Raw genomic sequence first — 15,092 nt, 5'->3', positions numbered from 1 at the left:
GATGCTACATTTCTCTTCATTCACCATCTGACCTGAGCTCGTACAATTTTCGTCAAGGATTGTTCTAACTCATAATGCATTCTTTTCATCAGCAGACATAAGTATAAGCGAGTCATCCGCAAATAGAAGGAGAGCCATACTTCTCTAGAAAGATGGCCACCTTTCCTGGTGTGGTCTGGGTACTGCATGATGTGGGAACGCCAGAGGTTATTCTGTGCTTAGCACCATCAAGGAGAACAACAGCAGAAGTAAAATAGTTCAGGGAATGATCGGCCATCTTCTCTTGATGCTGTTTTCGCCAGCACCATCAATCAACTATGGATTGCAGCCATCGATCATATTACCATCTCCTTGCAGAAACCATAAAATACATTGTAGTCCCTCCGTTTCTAAATATTTGTCTTTCTAGATATTTCAACAAGTGACTACTTACGGAGCAAACTAAGTGATCTAAAATATGTCTATATACATCTGTATGTGGTAGTCCATTTGAAATCTCTAGAAAAACAAATATTTAGGAACAGAGGGACTACAATGTATTTTATGGTTTCTTTCTGCAAGGAGTACGTAGCAACATAAATAGTACATTAACGTAATCTGCAAGAGTCAAAGTTAGCAAACTTCTTCTGTCTATTATGGGCTCTGATCAGCATCTGGTATTTAGACAAAGGAAAAACAAATGGCTATTAACCATCTCTAGCCAGTCTGCTAAAACCGGGAGGATTGCCATCAGTAACCAACAAAGGTAACCAGCAAAGGCTCGTAATTCATGTCCGGTAACCTGAATTACCATCTTCGGAACATATTTTGACAATGAGACAGTAATCAGACCGTGAAGAGCCGGTTCGATAATATAAGGGGCCCGTACATTGTGTCAACTATTTCATTTTATAATTTACAAATTGCTCTGTCGAAGCCACATCAGGGACATGTTGCACCCTCAATGGATAATGCAGAGTTACAGCTGCGATTCGATGTCATTTCCTACCCTGTTGTCACTGTGGCGACGCCCAAAGCCAATGGCAGGAGCAGTTGTCGGGCCACTGTCTATCTCAGCTTTGCAGAGGGGGCACAGTGCGTTTATCTTGAGCCATTTGTCTACGCATTCTTTGTGGAAGAAGTGGGTGCAAGGAAGCTCTCGGAGATCATCATTGTTCGAGTATCTTGCTAGGCAGATACAGCAAATCTGCATATCAAAGGACGCACCTCAGGCTTTAAATCAAGAGTATAGGTAAGAAAGTTGTGTAATACTCCCTCCCACTACTATAAGATGTTCCAACTTTTTTCTAAATGGGATATATGTAGACACGTTTTAGTGTGTTTGTTCGCTCATTTCAGTCTATATTGAAATATCCAGAACATCTTGTAATAGTGAATGAGGGGAGTAGATAGGAGTGTGGGAGAAAAACTCACAGCATCTTCAGCAGAAACAATCCGCTCCTTGTCTGTTCCAGCAGCAACAACTCCGCCGCCGACTTCAATCCCCTCGCCGTTACGGGACTTCTTCGTTTTGAACTTGTATGTTCTCAAGGCATTGATTGCTTCTGCAGTAGCACCTTTGTTTTGGTTTAGATCTTCACGAAAGCTCATTAGGGAGATTATGCAGGGCAGGCAGCAACATATCAGTGCGCACAGAATGAAAGGCATAGCATAGCCGATGCAGCTAAATGTGAGGAAGGCTATACACAACCTGAAAAAGAAAAGATTTACACTTATGAAACACATAAATGAGTTGCAAAGATACTGCAGCACGGGAAGCTAGCAGCTCACCTGTATAAGTTGGGAGCGTCATGGGCAGAGGAATGTCCACCAAATACCCACACATTCCCCACAACAAACCACACGGCGAAGAAACAGTCAAGGGCCATCCTGAAGTGATCGGCATAAGCTTGGGCCCTGTAAGAAAGAGTCCGGGTGCACCTCAGTTTAAAACTTAAAACATAGCAACTCAGAGGCTGCACTCTAAAGAAAGCTAGCCAAAGAAGTGCTGAGAATACTAATGCCCTCCACACAGGACGATAGCTTTACTTTAACAAAACGTTGGCAGAATAATAGTCATGTATATTTTTGTCATCAGATTGTGTCCACATTACCCCATTTATGTTATCCTACTGTGCAATCATAATAGCACAACAAATAGAGGTTTAACGCAATTTCTCCACATGTCTTACAGAGAGAGACAGTAGATGAATTAGACTACAGGCATATAAATTTAAAAGGGGCTGAAGTAATCATGGAACTGAAGACAATGTTACCTGGGATTTCTGGTAAGCACGTTGTTTTGCGAGACTCCATTTGTGTCAGTTACAAAACCAGCTTCAGACATGCCAGGGGCCGAATTTGTTGTGTGAGAATTGGACTCAGATATACTGTTCGGAGGGAAGTTCTGACTTGCTGGTTCTTGCCCAGTTGTTGGGCGGTTGCGATGGAGATAGCGCCAGTAGAGAAGAGGAAGAGTAGCAACACAACCTACCGTATAACCAATGACCCACTCAAATAATGGAGAATGCGGACGTTCCTTCCTTGACAATGACAGAACACAAATGGCCGCTATAATCTGGCTAACTGTTACAACAAGCTCAATGGAGATCCAGCAACTAGAATTCAACGGACTTTGCCGATGACGAGCACGATTAGCATCTCTTCTTGCTAGAGGAGCACTTTGAGAGTTAGATGCAGTAGTTGTCTCCGAAGAACTTTCTGAGATGTGAGGCAATCGATCCAAACCATCATTATCCTCCCGACGAGTGGTTGACGATGAAGCAACATCATCCCTTGGGCTCTCAATTGCAATCTCAAGATGAGCAGTATTTTCCATGTGGTCTATCAGTAAAGGGTGATTGTCTGTTTCACTGCTTGCTTCTGATTCAACAGGATGAGCAGCCATCAACTGAACGCTGCATATGAAACTAGCTCGTTGTGTTTGCCAGAAATACAGCTGCTTTGACTTAAGACAGATGGCAATCTCTATAGGAAAATGGACTTGATCCAAGGCCAGGCAATTTGAATTGTTTTTTTTAAACCTATGACAGCAGGACAGATTCACTGCACCTGAAAGAAGATGAACAACAGATGCCAATTAGCTATATTTAACTAGCTCTCTTTAAGCAAGAAGCTCTAAACAGAATTGACTAACATTAATAACAATCTACATATATTTGCTGTGGTCAATTCAACTGATCTATAACAGGGAGCTCAATCTGCATTTATTTACTGTCTCTGGTTAAGTTGTGTACAGACACCATAATACGAGGAAAACAATACTTCAGTAATTTTAGCGGTTTGACTGGCATAATGATACATAGTTGTCACTTGTCAGATAAGCAGGAATGAATAGCTAGTATAGCACAAAAGATGTTTCTCTGAAAGATTTTCAGAGGCCTATATCCCATCCTACCAGTTTCTGATGGGAATTCAACCTAACTGCATAATTTGACCTGGGGACCTGCAAGTCCGTGTATAGATGTGAACCCTAGCATCACAGTTACTGTGCATGTTCTGCTCAGAAACAGAGAAAGGATTACATCATCATTGTAGAATGTCCTTAGTGGATTGCTCACCAATACATATATATACAGGTTCAGTATCATGCTCAAAACTTGTAACAAATGGAGGCCAAGTTTGAAACCTCGTATGGATGAACAACATTCTCTAACAACTTAAAACGGAATGCTTATAATATACTTAAAGTAGGAACTACACCCTATGCTCCTGAATATAAGACGTTTTGGCAGTTTAATTTAGAAACAGAGATAGTACTTGTGAATCATTCCATTTAATTGAGCAGAGTATACAATCATTTACACATAAAAATACTTCTGACTAAAGAACATCATGGGTTCAAGGTAATCACATGGGGAAATGTAAAGAGGTGTTCAGCGAAGACATGCAAAGATTTTCATGATAGCATACTACCAACATTAAGCCGATCTGTATCTCCCGGGTTGATTTAGAGAGCAAATCAAATAATGATAATTCAATTAAATGATGAACAAAGCACAGGAACAAAAGACGGGTGAGTCTAGTCTATCATCAGCATGAGCATTCTCTACATCTCACTGAGAATAGATGAAGAACCCCAAACTGAGTTCATCTTGTACTAAAAACTTGTAAATCATGACAACAGACCTCCAAACTAACCAAAAACTTTTTCCAGATTTAGGTATATTCGAGGCTGTGGGCCTGTGGCATCTTCTGGCGCTCTATTCGTCTAATTATATTATCCAAACACCAATTATAAGCTCTTTGAAGTTCGATGTTCTAGTGTAGTAAAGAAGTACTCTAGTTAACAGCTATATTCTTGTTCCATACAGCCTTAATCAAACACTAAACTGATTTTCGCCTATTTCCCCTCACATTTTCTCCATCAGTTATTCAGAGACTAAAAAAAGGGACCAAGTCCGCCGCATACAGAAGATCAAGCCGAACCAGAAACACCACATACCTCAAGAAAATCCACTCCCCGGGAACAGCAGCAGCCAGCAGCTCCTCCAATCGCCTGAAACTTGACAGATTCAAGAATCCATGAGAGAAGAAGGCGGAAGAAAGCAGAGGAATAACGCCAGACGCGTACCTGGACCACTTAAGATCGAATCAAATGCTTGGCTCCCAAGCGACCATCCGCCGAGGGTTTCACCAAAGAAATCCAAAGAAAAATCGCCGGACTGCAAGATTGGGCCTTAGGGGAAGGAACAGGTGCCAAACCCTTGGACCAAAGCAAACTCCATTAGTTAAACGGAAAGCACCCAGCTGGCGGGGAAGGGGAAGATGGGAATATACCAAATGGCCAAGTCCAAAACTCCGAGTCGAATTCGTCTTCCTTCCTCAGTCCTCCTCCTCCTCCTCTACTTCTCTTCCCCTTTCTCCAAGTTGAGTGACGACGTATATTTGGAAGGGAAAAACAATTGTGTTTTGTTGTGGTGATTTTGTTTCTAATAAGTAGAGTAATTATTTTGGAGGAATCTTTTGGCCGCTCGAGGTGGGGGAAGGAGAAGGGCGAGCTGTATACATCGTGGCCGTTGGCTGGATGCGCGTTAGGGATCGCACGGCGAGGTGGTGAGCGGCGTGAGAACCGCACGTGGCCGCTTCACCGGAATTGCTGGGATGGGCGATGGGCCACGTGGGAGATGGTGAGTGGTTTCAAACGGAGGATCGGTGTTTGGCGCAAGAGAGCCGAGATGGCAGTTGGATCGATGACTTCATCAACGGGAGAGTGGGTAATAATGTACTGTGAGATGCAGGATTAGGTTGGTCTTTCTTGTTCTTTAGTGAAACGAAAAAAAACACCCATTGTTGATAATAACTTTAAAAGGATCAACAGTACAAACCTAATAAAAATTAGGTCGAGATTCTGAGACCACATAACGACCACTACTGTCGTCGGAACGAGCCGTTGTCGCCGCTCCACTGCTGGAGCCGACTTGACCTTGTCGATGACAACCAAGAAGTCTTCGTGCACGTGCCTCTAAGGACCACTCGCAGTTGTCGTCGTTGAACCCTTACATGGATCTAAAGCAACTCACACAAGTCTCACCACATGATGAGAAATCCTAACGTCACGGTCTCAAGAAGACGGTAGGAATCTACACCGGAGCTCCTTTAAACTTGAGGAGAATCGAAGTCTGGAATACAAATTCAAAAAAGAAGCGATGCCATGCACCTAAGCATCGTGATACGTCTCCAACGTATCTATAATTTTTAATTGTTCCACGCCATTGTATTATCTATCTCGAATTTTTAATATGCATTTATATGTCATTTTATATGATTTTTGGGACTAACCTATTGACCTAAAGCCCAGTGCCAGTTTCTGTTTTTTCCTTATTTTTGAGTTTAGCAGAAAAGGAATATCAAACGGAATCCAATTGACCTGAAAATTTACGGAGATTATTTTTGAAAAATATAAAAAATACTAGAACGAAAAGATACCGGAGAAGAGCCACGAGGCATCCACATGGACAGAGGGCGCCCCCACCCCCTAGGGTGCCCTCCCCCGTCCTTGTCGTCGCCTCGTGGGCCCTCCTGACTTATTCCCGACGCCAACGCCTCTTATAAATCCCCAAAACCCTAGAACAGAACTTAGATCGGGAGTTCCGCCGTCGCAAGCCTCTGTAGCCACCAAAAACCAATCGGGACCCTGTTCCGGCACCCTGGCGGAGGCGGGAATCATCACCGGTGACTATCTTCATCATCCCGGCGCTCTCCATGAGGAGGAGGGAGTAGTTCATCCTCGGGGCTGAGGGTATGTACCAGTAGCTATGTGTTTGATCTCTCTCTCTGTTTCTCTCTCTCTCTCGTGTTCTTGATTTGGCACGATCTTGATGTACTGCGAGCTTTGCTATTATAGTTGGATCTTATGATGTTTCTCCCCCTCTACCTTCTTGTAATGGATTGAGCTTTTCCTTTGAAGTTATCTTACCGGATTGAGTTTTTAAGGATTTGAGAACACTTGATGTATGTCTTGCATGTGCTTATCTATGGTGACAATGGGATATTCACGTGATCTACTTGATGTATGTTTTGGTGATCAACTTGCAGGTTCTGTGAACTTGTGAACTTATGCATAGGGGTTGGTACACGTTTTTGTCTTGACTCTCCGGTAGAAACTTTGGGGCACTCTTTGAAATTCTTTGTGTTGGTTTGAATAGATGAATCTGAGATTGTGTGATGCATATCGTATAATCAAACCCGCGGATACTTGTGGTAACATTGAAGTATCTAGGTGACATTAGGGTTTTGGTTGATGTGTGTCTTAAGGTGTTATTTTAGTACAAACTCTAGGGCTGTTTATGGCACTTATAGGAATAGCCCAATAGATTGATCAGAAAGAATAACTTTGGGGTGGTTTCGTACCCTACAATAATCTCTTCGTTTGTTCTCCGCTATTAGTGACTTTGGAGTGACCCTTTGTTGCGCGTTGAGGGATTGTTATATGATCTAATTATGTTATCATTGTTGAGAGAACTTGCACTAGTGAAAGTATGAACCCTAGGCCTTGTTTCCAAGCATTGCAATACCGTTTTCGCTCACTTTTACTACTTGCTACCTTGCTGTTTTTATATTTTCAGATTACAAAAACTTATATCTACCATCCATATTGCACTTGTATCACCATCTCTTCATCGAACTAGTGCACCTATACAATTTATCATTGTATTGGGTGTGTTGTGGACACAAGAGACTCTTTCTTATTTGGTTGCAGGGTTGTTAGAGAGAGGCCATCTTCATCCTACGCCTCTGATAACCCACAAGTATAGGGGATCGCAACAGCTTTCGAGGGTAGAGTATTCAACCCAAATTTATTGATTCGACACAAGGGGAGCCAAATAATATTCTCAAGTATTAGCAGCTGAGTTGTCAATTCAACCACACCTGGAAACTTCGTATCTGCAGCAAAGTGTTTAGTAGCAAAGTAATATGATAGTGGTGGTAGCGGCAACAAAAGTAAAGACAAAAAAAGTAATGTTTTTGGTATTTTGTAGTGATTGTAACAGTAGCAGCGGGAAAGTAAATAAGCGTAAACCAGCATATGGAAAACTCGTAGGCACCGGATCAGTGATGGATAATTATGTCGGATGCGGTTCATCATGTATCAGTCATAACATAAGGTGACACAGAACTAGCTCCAATTCATTAATGTAATGTAGGCATGTATTCCGTATATAGTCATACATGCTTATGGAAAAGAACTTGCATGCCATCTTTTGTCCTACCCTCCCGTGGCAGCAGGGTCCTATTGGAAACTAAGGGATATTAAGGCCTCCTTTTAATAGAGAACCGGAACAAAGCATTAGCACATAGTGAATACATGAACTCCTCAAACTATGGTCATCACCGGGAGTGGTCCCGATTATTGTCACTTCGGGGTTGCCGGGCCCTAGTGACAAGCATTAAGCATAGCAATGTAATAGCAACATCAATCTCAGAACATAATGGATACTAGGGATCAAACCCTAACAAAACTAACTCGATTACATGATAAATCTCATCCAACTCATCACCGTCCAGCAAGCCTATGATGGAATTACTCACGCACGGCGGTGAGCATCATGAAATTGGTGATGGAGGATGGTTGATGATGATGACGGCGACGAATCCCCCTCTCCGGATCCCCGAACGGACTCCAGATCAGCCCTCCCGAGAGGTTTTAGGGCTTGGCGGCGGCTCCGTATCGTAAAACGCGATGATTTCTTCTCTCTGATTTTTTTCTCTCCGAAAGCAAATATATAGAGTTGGAGTTGGCGTCGGAGGGCATCCAGGGGGCCCACGAGGTAGGGGGGCGCGCCCTAGAGGGGGGGCGCCCCCCACCCTCGTGGACAGGGTGTGGGCCCCCTGGTCTTCATCTTTGGCGAGGATTTTTTATTATTTTTTCTAAGATGTTCCGTGGAGTTTCAGGTCATTCCGAGAATATTTGTTTTCCGCACATAAAACAACACCACGATAATTCTGCTGAAAACAGCGTCAGTCCGGGTTAGTTCCATTCAAATCATACAAGTTAGAGTTCAAAACAAGGGCAAAAGTGTTTGGAAAAGTAGATACGACGGAGACGTATCAACTCCCCCAAGCTTAAACCCTTGCTTGTCCTCAAGCAATTCAGTTGACAAACTGAAAGAAAGAAAGAAAAACTTTTATAAACTCTGTTTGCTCTTGTTGTTGTAACTATGTCAAGCCAACATTCAAGTTTTCAGCATAGATCATAACTAACCACATTTGCAATAATTCTCACGTCTCATAATTACTCATATCAATAGCATAATCAACTAGCAAGCCATAATAATAAATCTCGGATGACAACACTTTCTCAAAACAATCATAATATGATATAACAAGATGGTATCTCGCTAGCCCTTTCTGAGACCGCAAAACATAAATGCAGAGCACCTTTAAAGATCAAGGACTGACTAGACATTGTAATTCATGGTAAAAGAGATCCAATCATAGTCATACCCAATATAAATTAACAGTGATGAATGCAAATGACAGCTGTGCTCTCCAGCTAGTGCTTTTTAATAAGAGGGTGATGACTCAACATAAAAGTAAATGAATAGGCCCTTCGCAGAGGGAAGCAGGGATTTGTAGAGGTGCCAGAGCTTGGTTTTGCAATAGAGATAAATTGTATTTTGAGCGGTATACTTTCATTGTCAACGTAGCAACTAAGAGATGGTGATATCTTCCATGCTAAACACATTATAGGCGGTTCCCAAACAGAATGGTAAAGTTTATACTCCCCCTCCACCAACAAGCATCAATCCATGACTTGCTCGAAACGAGTGTCTCCAACATACATCAGGTCCCAGGGGGAGTTTTGTTTGCAATTAATGTTGATTTGGTTTGCATAAAGCATGGGACTGGGCATCCCGGTGACCAGCCATTTTCTCGTGAGTGAGGAGCGGAGTCCACTCCTCTTGAGAATAACCCGCCTAACACGGAAGATAAGGACAACCTTGGTTGATACATGAGCTATTCGAGCATACGAAACAGAATGTTTATTTGAAGGTTTAGAGTTTGGCACATACAAATTTACTTGGAACGGCAGGTAGATATCGCATATAGGAGGGTATAGTGGACTCATCTGGAATAACTTTGGGGTTTAAGGGATTGGATGCACAAGCAGTATTCCCGCTTAGTACAAGTAAAGGCTAGCAAAAGACTGGGAAGCGACCAACTAGAGAGCGACAACAGCCATGTACATGCATTAAGATTAATAAATATTGGATGCAAGCATGAGTAGGATATAATCCACCATGAACATAAATATCGTGAAGGCTATGTTGATTTTGTTTCAACTACATGCGTGAACATGTGCCAAGTCAAGTCACTTAAATCATTCAAAGGAGGATACCACCCCATCATACCACATCATAATCATCTCAATAGCATGTTGGCACACAAAGTAAACCATTATAACTCATAGCTAATCAAGCATGGCACAAGCAACTACGATCTCTAATTGTCATTGCAAACATGTTTATTCATAATAAGCTGAATCAAGAACGAGGGGCTCATCATATTTACAAAAACAAAAGAGGTCGAGTTCATACCAGCTTTTCTCATCTCAGTCAGTCCATCATATATCATCATATTTGCCTTTCACTTGCATGATCGAACGGTGTGAATAATAATAAGAGTGTACGTGCATTGGACTAAGCTGGAATCTGCAGGCATTCAATAAACAGGAGAAGACAAGGCAATATGGGCTCTTGGTTAAATCAACAATAATGCATATAAGAGCCACTTCAACAATTTAATTATGGTTTTCTCCTAGTGACCCCCAAAGAAAAGAAAAGAAATAAAACTATTTACACGGGAAAGCTCCCAACAAGCAAAAGAAGAACGGGAAATATTTTGGGTTTTCTTTTTAATTATTACTACTACAGCAGAAAAATAAACTACTACTAATTTTTTTGGTTTTTCTTAAGGTTTAACAAACACACAAGAAGAAAGTAGGAAAAAGAAAATAAACTAGCATGGATATTACAGTGAAAGAGTATGAGCACCGACATCTAGCAACGAGTGTGTGTGGACATAAATGTAATGTCGGTGAGAAACACGTATTCCCCCAAGTTTAGGCTTTTGGCCTAAGTTGGTCTATTGCCAGGGATAGCCTGGCGGATACCCATAGGTGTAGCTGGGGTCGTACTGCGACGAAGAATAGTTGGGAGCATACTGATGTGCAGCGGTTATCCCCTGCTGAGCTGCAGCGTGGAGTCGAGTTTCCTCCGCTCTCCTCTCGTACTCTTCTGCCTCCTCTCTGGTAATAACATATCTTCTTTTTGTCTGTGAATCAAAGAAGGCAGGAGCAGGGAGAGTAATACGGAAAACACATCGTTTATCAAAAATTAAACAATATAAGAGAGGTGATTCAGGCCTCTCGACAAACTGGTGCAAAGCCATAGAGTTATAATCTAAATATGCAGGAGGCAACTCCGTATCACCCTCACGAATGTCTATCTCAAGAAAGTGAGCTAAGCGGGTTGCATAAATTCCTCCAAAGAAATCTCCATTATGTCTATTATGATGCAACCTACGAGCTGCAATGGCTCCCATATGATAAGATTGGTCTCCTAACACAGCACTCCTAAGAATGCTAAGATCAGGGGCACACATGTGACATGCTTCATCCTTAGCATTTATGCATCTACCGATGAAGAGAGCAAAATAATGTATAGCAGGAAAGTGAATGCTCCCTATGGTAGCCTGCGTTATATCTCTAGATTCCCCCATAGTTATACTAGCAAGAAAGTTTCTAAATTCAGATTTAGGGGGATCCCTAACACTACCCCATGATGGAAGTTTGCAAGCAGAAGTGAAATCCTCTAAGCCCATGGTATAAGATTTGTCATAGAGATCAAACATGACTGAAGGAGAATTACGCGAAGATGAATACTCAAACCTCCTCACAAATGAACTTGTGAGATCATGATACTGGGGGCATTTGTTAGCCTCAAAATCCTCAAAACTGGCATTGCGCAAATATGCTTTGAATTCTTCTTTAATTCCTGCACGGTCCATAAAATTTTCCGACGGCCATTCGCAAGGCCGTACTGGAGCGTCTCTTGGTGGATCCTCGTCAGCATCGCACATAGCAATCCTGGGTCCTTGCTTCTTAGAAGAACCACCTTGGAACATCTTCCTAAGCATATTGTTTTTCTCTAAAAAAATTTGAAATTTTTAGTAACTTCAAACAAAACTGAACCAACTTCAATAAAACTGATAGCAACTACTCCTACAAGTGCCTAGAGCCTAAATCAAGCATTAGAACTACTTGGAACCATATAAATTTGACATGCAAGCTCAATAACATGGTCACCTATGCAGCACAAATTTGCAAAGAATAAAGCACTAGAACAAAAACTAATTGGACCAATGGAGGAGTCACATACCAAGGAACAATCTACCCAAGCAGTTTTGCGAGAGGTGCTTTGAGCAAGGAGATCGAAAATCACAGCAAAAGTGGCTGGAACTCGTGCTTGAGTTGGTTTTTGGGTTTGTGCGAGACAGAGGAAGAAGATGTGTGCTGGGATAAGTGGAGGAGGGCCACCGTGGGCCCACGAGGCAGGGGGCGCGCCCTAGAGGGGGGGTCGCGCCCACCACCCTCGTGACCAGGTGGCAGCTCCTCCTGCGGTAATTTTTGCACAGTAAATCCTCAAATATTCCCAAAAAATCATATTAAATTGGCATGTCATTCTAAAGACTTTTATTTTCAGGATATTTTTATATTGCACGGATAAGTCAGGAAACAGATAGAAAATACTATTTTTACTTTATTTCTACTAATTAATAGAAAATATAGAGAGGGTACAGAAGGTTGTGCTTCTAGTTTCATCCATATCATGCTCATCAAAAAGAATCCACTAACAAGGTTGATCAAGTCTTGTTAACAAACTCATTCCGATAATCATGAAACCAGAGAAATTTCGAATAACACTAAGTTACCTCAACGGGGATATGCACATCCCCTATAATAAGTATATCATATTTCTTTTTGACAGTAGGAAGAGGAAATTCAAAACCTCCAATTATAATCGATGGAATTTTTCCAATGGAGTTGATACTATGAACTTGAGGTTGTTTCCTCGGAAAGTGTACCGTATACTCATTACCATTAACATGAAAAGTGACATTGCCTTTGTTGCAATCAATAACAGCCCCTGCGGTATTAAGAAAAGGTCTTCCAAGAATAATAGACATACTATCATCCTCGGGAATATCAAGTATAACAAAGTCCATTAAAATAGTAACATTTGCAACCACAACAGGCACATCCTCACAAATACCGACAGGTATAGCAGTTGATTTATCAGCCATTTGCAAAGATATTTCGGTAGGTGTCAGCTTATTCAAGTCAAGTCTACGATATAAAGAGAGAGGCATAATACTAACACCGGCTCCAAGATCACATAAAGCAGTTTTAATATAATTTCTTTTAATGGAGCAAGGTATAGTAGGTACTCCGGGATCTCCAAGTTTCTTTGGTATTCCACCCTTAAAAGTATAATTAGCAAGCATGGTGGAAATCTCAGCTTCCGGTATCTTTCTTTTATTAGTAATGATATCCTTCATATATTTAGCATAAGGATTTGTTTTGAGCACATCAGTTAATCGCATACGCAAAAAGATAGGCCTAATCATTTCAGTAAAGCGCTCAAAATCCTCATCATCCTTTTTCTTGGATGGTTTTGGAGAAAAAGGCATGGGTTTCTGAACCCAAGGTTCCCTTTCTTTACCATGTTTCCTAGCAACAAAGTCTCTTTTATCATAACGTTGATTCTTTGATTGTGGGTTATCAAGATCAACAGCAGGTTCAATTCCTACATCATTGTCATTACTAGGTTGAGCATCGTCATGAACATCATCATTAATATTTTTATTAGGTTCATGTTCATTACCAGATTGTGTTTCAGCATCAGACATAGATATATCATTTGGATTATCAGGTGGTTCGGCAATAGGTTCACTAGAAGTTTGCACAGTTCTATCATGTTTCTTCTTCTTCTTTTTAGAAGAACTAGGAACATCAATATTGTTTCTTTGAGAATCTTGCTCGATTCTCTTAGGGTGGCCTTCAGGATACAAAGGTTCCTGAGTCATTCTACCAGTTCTAGTAGCCACTCTAACAGCATAATCATTTTTCTTACTATTCATTTCATCAAGCACTTCTTTTTGAGCCTTAAGTACCTGTTCTACTTGAGTGGTAACCATAGAAGCATGTTTGCTAACAAGTTTAAGTTCACCTTTAATATTAGCCATATAATCACCCAAGCGTCTAATCATATAAGCATTTTCTTTTAATTGTCTACCAAAATAAGCATTGAAGTCATCTTGCTTAAACATAAAGTTATCAAACTCATCCAAGCACTGACTAGCAATTTTAGTAGGAGGGACTTCAGCTTTATCATATCTATAGAGAGGATTTACCTTTACTACCTGTGTCGGGATATCGAGATTAGGAGGTTCTTCAGTAAATAAAGAATTGAGATCATATGTTTCTTCAACAGGCGGTATATTAAGACCATGTATTTCTTCAATAGGAGGTAAATTCTTAACATCTTCAGCTTTAATACCTTTTTCTTTCATAGATTTCTTTGCCTCTTGCATATCTTCGGGACTGAGGAATAGAACACCTCTCTTCTTCGGAGTTGGTTTAAGAATAGGCTCAGTAATTGGAGCAGGAGTTGGCTCAGGAGCTGGCTCAGGAGGTGCCCAATTATTTTCATTTTTCAACATATTATTCAATAGAATTTCAGCTTCATCCGATGTTCTTTCCCTGAAAAGAGAACCAACACAACTATCCAGGTAATCTCTGGAAGCATCGGTTAGTCCATTATAAAAGATATCAAGTATTTCGGGTTTCTTAAGAGGATGATCAAGCAAAGCATTAAGTAACTTGAGAAGCCTCCCCAAGCTTGTGGGAGACTCTCTTCTTTAATTTGCACGAAGTTGTATATTTCCCTCAAAGCAACTTGTTTCTTATGAGCAGGGAAATATTTAGCAGAGAAGTAATAAATCATATCCCGGGGACTACGCACACAACCAGGATCAAGAGAATTAAACCATATCTTAGCATCACCCTTTAATGAGAACGGAAATATTTTGAGTATATAAAAGTAACGCGATCTCTCATCATTAGTAAACAGGGCGGCTATATCATTTAACTTAGTAAGATGTGCCACAACAGTTTCAGATTCATAGCCATAAAATGGATCAGATTCAACCAAAGTAATTATATCAGGATCAATAGAGAATTCATAATCCTTATCAGGAACACATATATGTGAAGTAGCAAAAGCAGGGTTGGGTTTCATTTTATCTCTAGGTGATTCTTTGTTCCATTTAACTAATAACCTCTTAAGCTCATATCTATCCCTACAAGCTAAAATAGCGGCAGAAGATTCGATATCAAAAAGATAGCCCTCAGGAATAACATGCATATTTTCATCATCACTTTCATCATCGTATTCAGATTCAATAATTTCTTTTTCTCCAGCCCTAGCAATTTGTTCATCAAGAAATTCACTAAGGGGCACAGTAGTATCAGGCATAGAAGCAGTTTCATCATAAGTATCATGCATAGCAGAAGTGGCATCATCAAT

General features: G+C 41.0%; 1 protein-coding gene across 4 annotated transcripts; it reads right to left on the bottom strand.

The window, feature by feature from the left end:
• Positions 1-766: 766 nt before the first annotated feature.
• On the bottom strand, positions 767-5,059 carry LOC125528821 (E3 ubiquitin-protein ligase At1g63170-like). Of its 4 annotated transcripts, none has more exons than XM_048693257.1 (7): positions 4,780-5,059; positions 4,574-4,705; positions 4,445-4,504; positions 2,256-3,051; positions 1,771-1,896; positions 1,414-1,690; positions 767-1,186 (listed from the first exon to the last, which is right to left on the bottom strand). In XM_048693257.1, the coding sequence occupies exons 4-7, from the start codon at positions 2,885-2,887 to the stop codon at positions 959-961; spliced, it is 1,263 nt and encodes a 420-aa protein (XP_048549214.1). In that variant the 5' UTR covers positions 2,888-3,051; positions 4,445-4,504; positions 4,574-4,705; positions 4,780-5,059; the 3' UTR covers positions 767-958. The 4 variants fall into 4 exon arrangements, with proteins under 4 accessions (XP_048549214.1, XP_048549212.1, XP_048549215.1 ...); XM_048693255.1 differs by having other exon boundaries at positions 4,445-4,498; XM_048693258.1 differs by having other exon boundaries at positions 4,574-4,678; positions 4,780-4,932.
• Between the last annotated feature and the right edge of the window lie 10,033 nt (positions 5,060-15,092).

The sequence above is a fragment of the Triticum urartu genome, unplaced genomic scaffold, assembly GCF_003073215.2.
Source record: "Triticum urartu cultivar G1812 unplaced genomic scaffold, Tu2.1 TuUngrouped_contig_514, whole genome shotgun sequence".
NCBI classification, from domain to species: Eukaryota; Viridiplantae; Streptophyta; class Magnoliopsida; order Poales; family Poaceae; genus Triticum; species Triticum urartu.
Note: the sequence above shows the minus strand (reverse complement) of the source record. Positions and strands in the feature narration are given on the sequence as shown.

Bases quoted from the DNA above. Each gene is read 5' to 3' on its own strand.
- LOC125528821 (XM_048693257.1), bottom strand. From the start codon at position 2,887: ATGGCTGCTCATCCTGTTGAATCAGAAGCAAGCAGTGAAACAGACAAT. The intron at 1,897-2,255 runs GTAACATTGTCT...TCTTTCTTACAG, and splicing joins GTGCTTACCAGAAATCCCAG to GGCCCAAGCTTATGCCGATC. The intron at 1,187-1,413 runs GTGAGTTTTTCT...TTTGATATGCAG, and splicing joins TTGTTTCTGCTGAAGATGCT to ATTTGCTGTATCTGCCTAGC.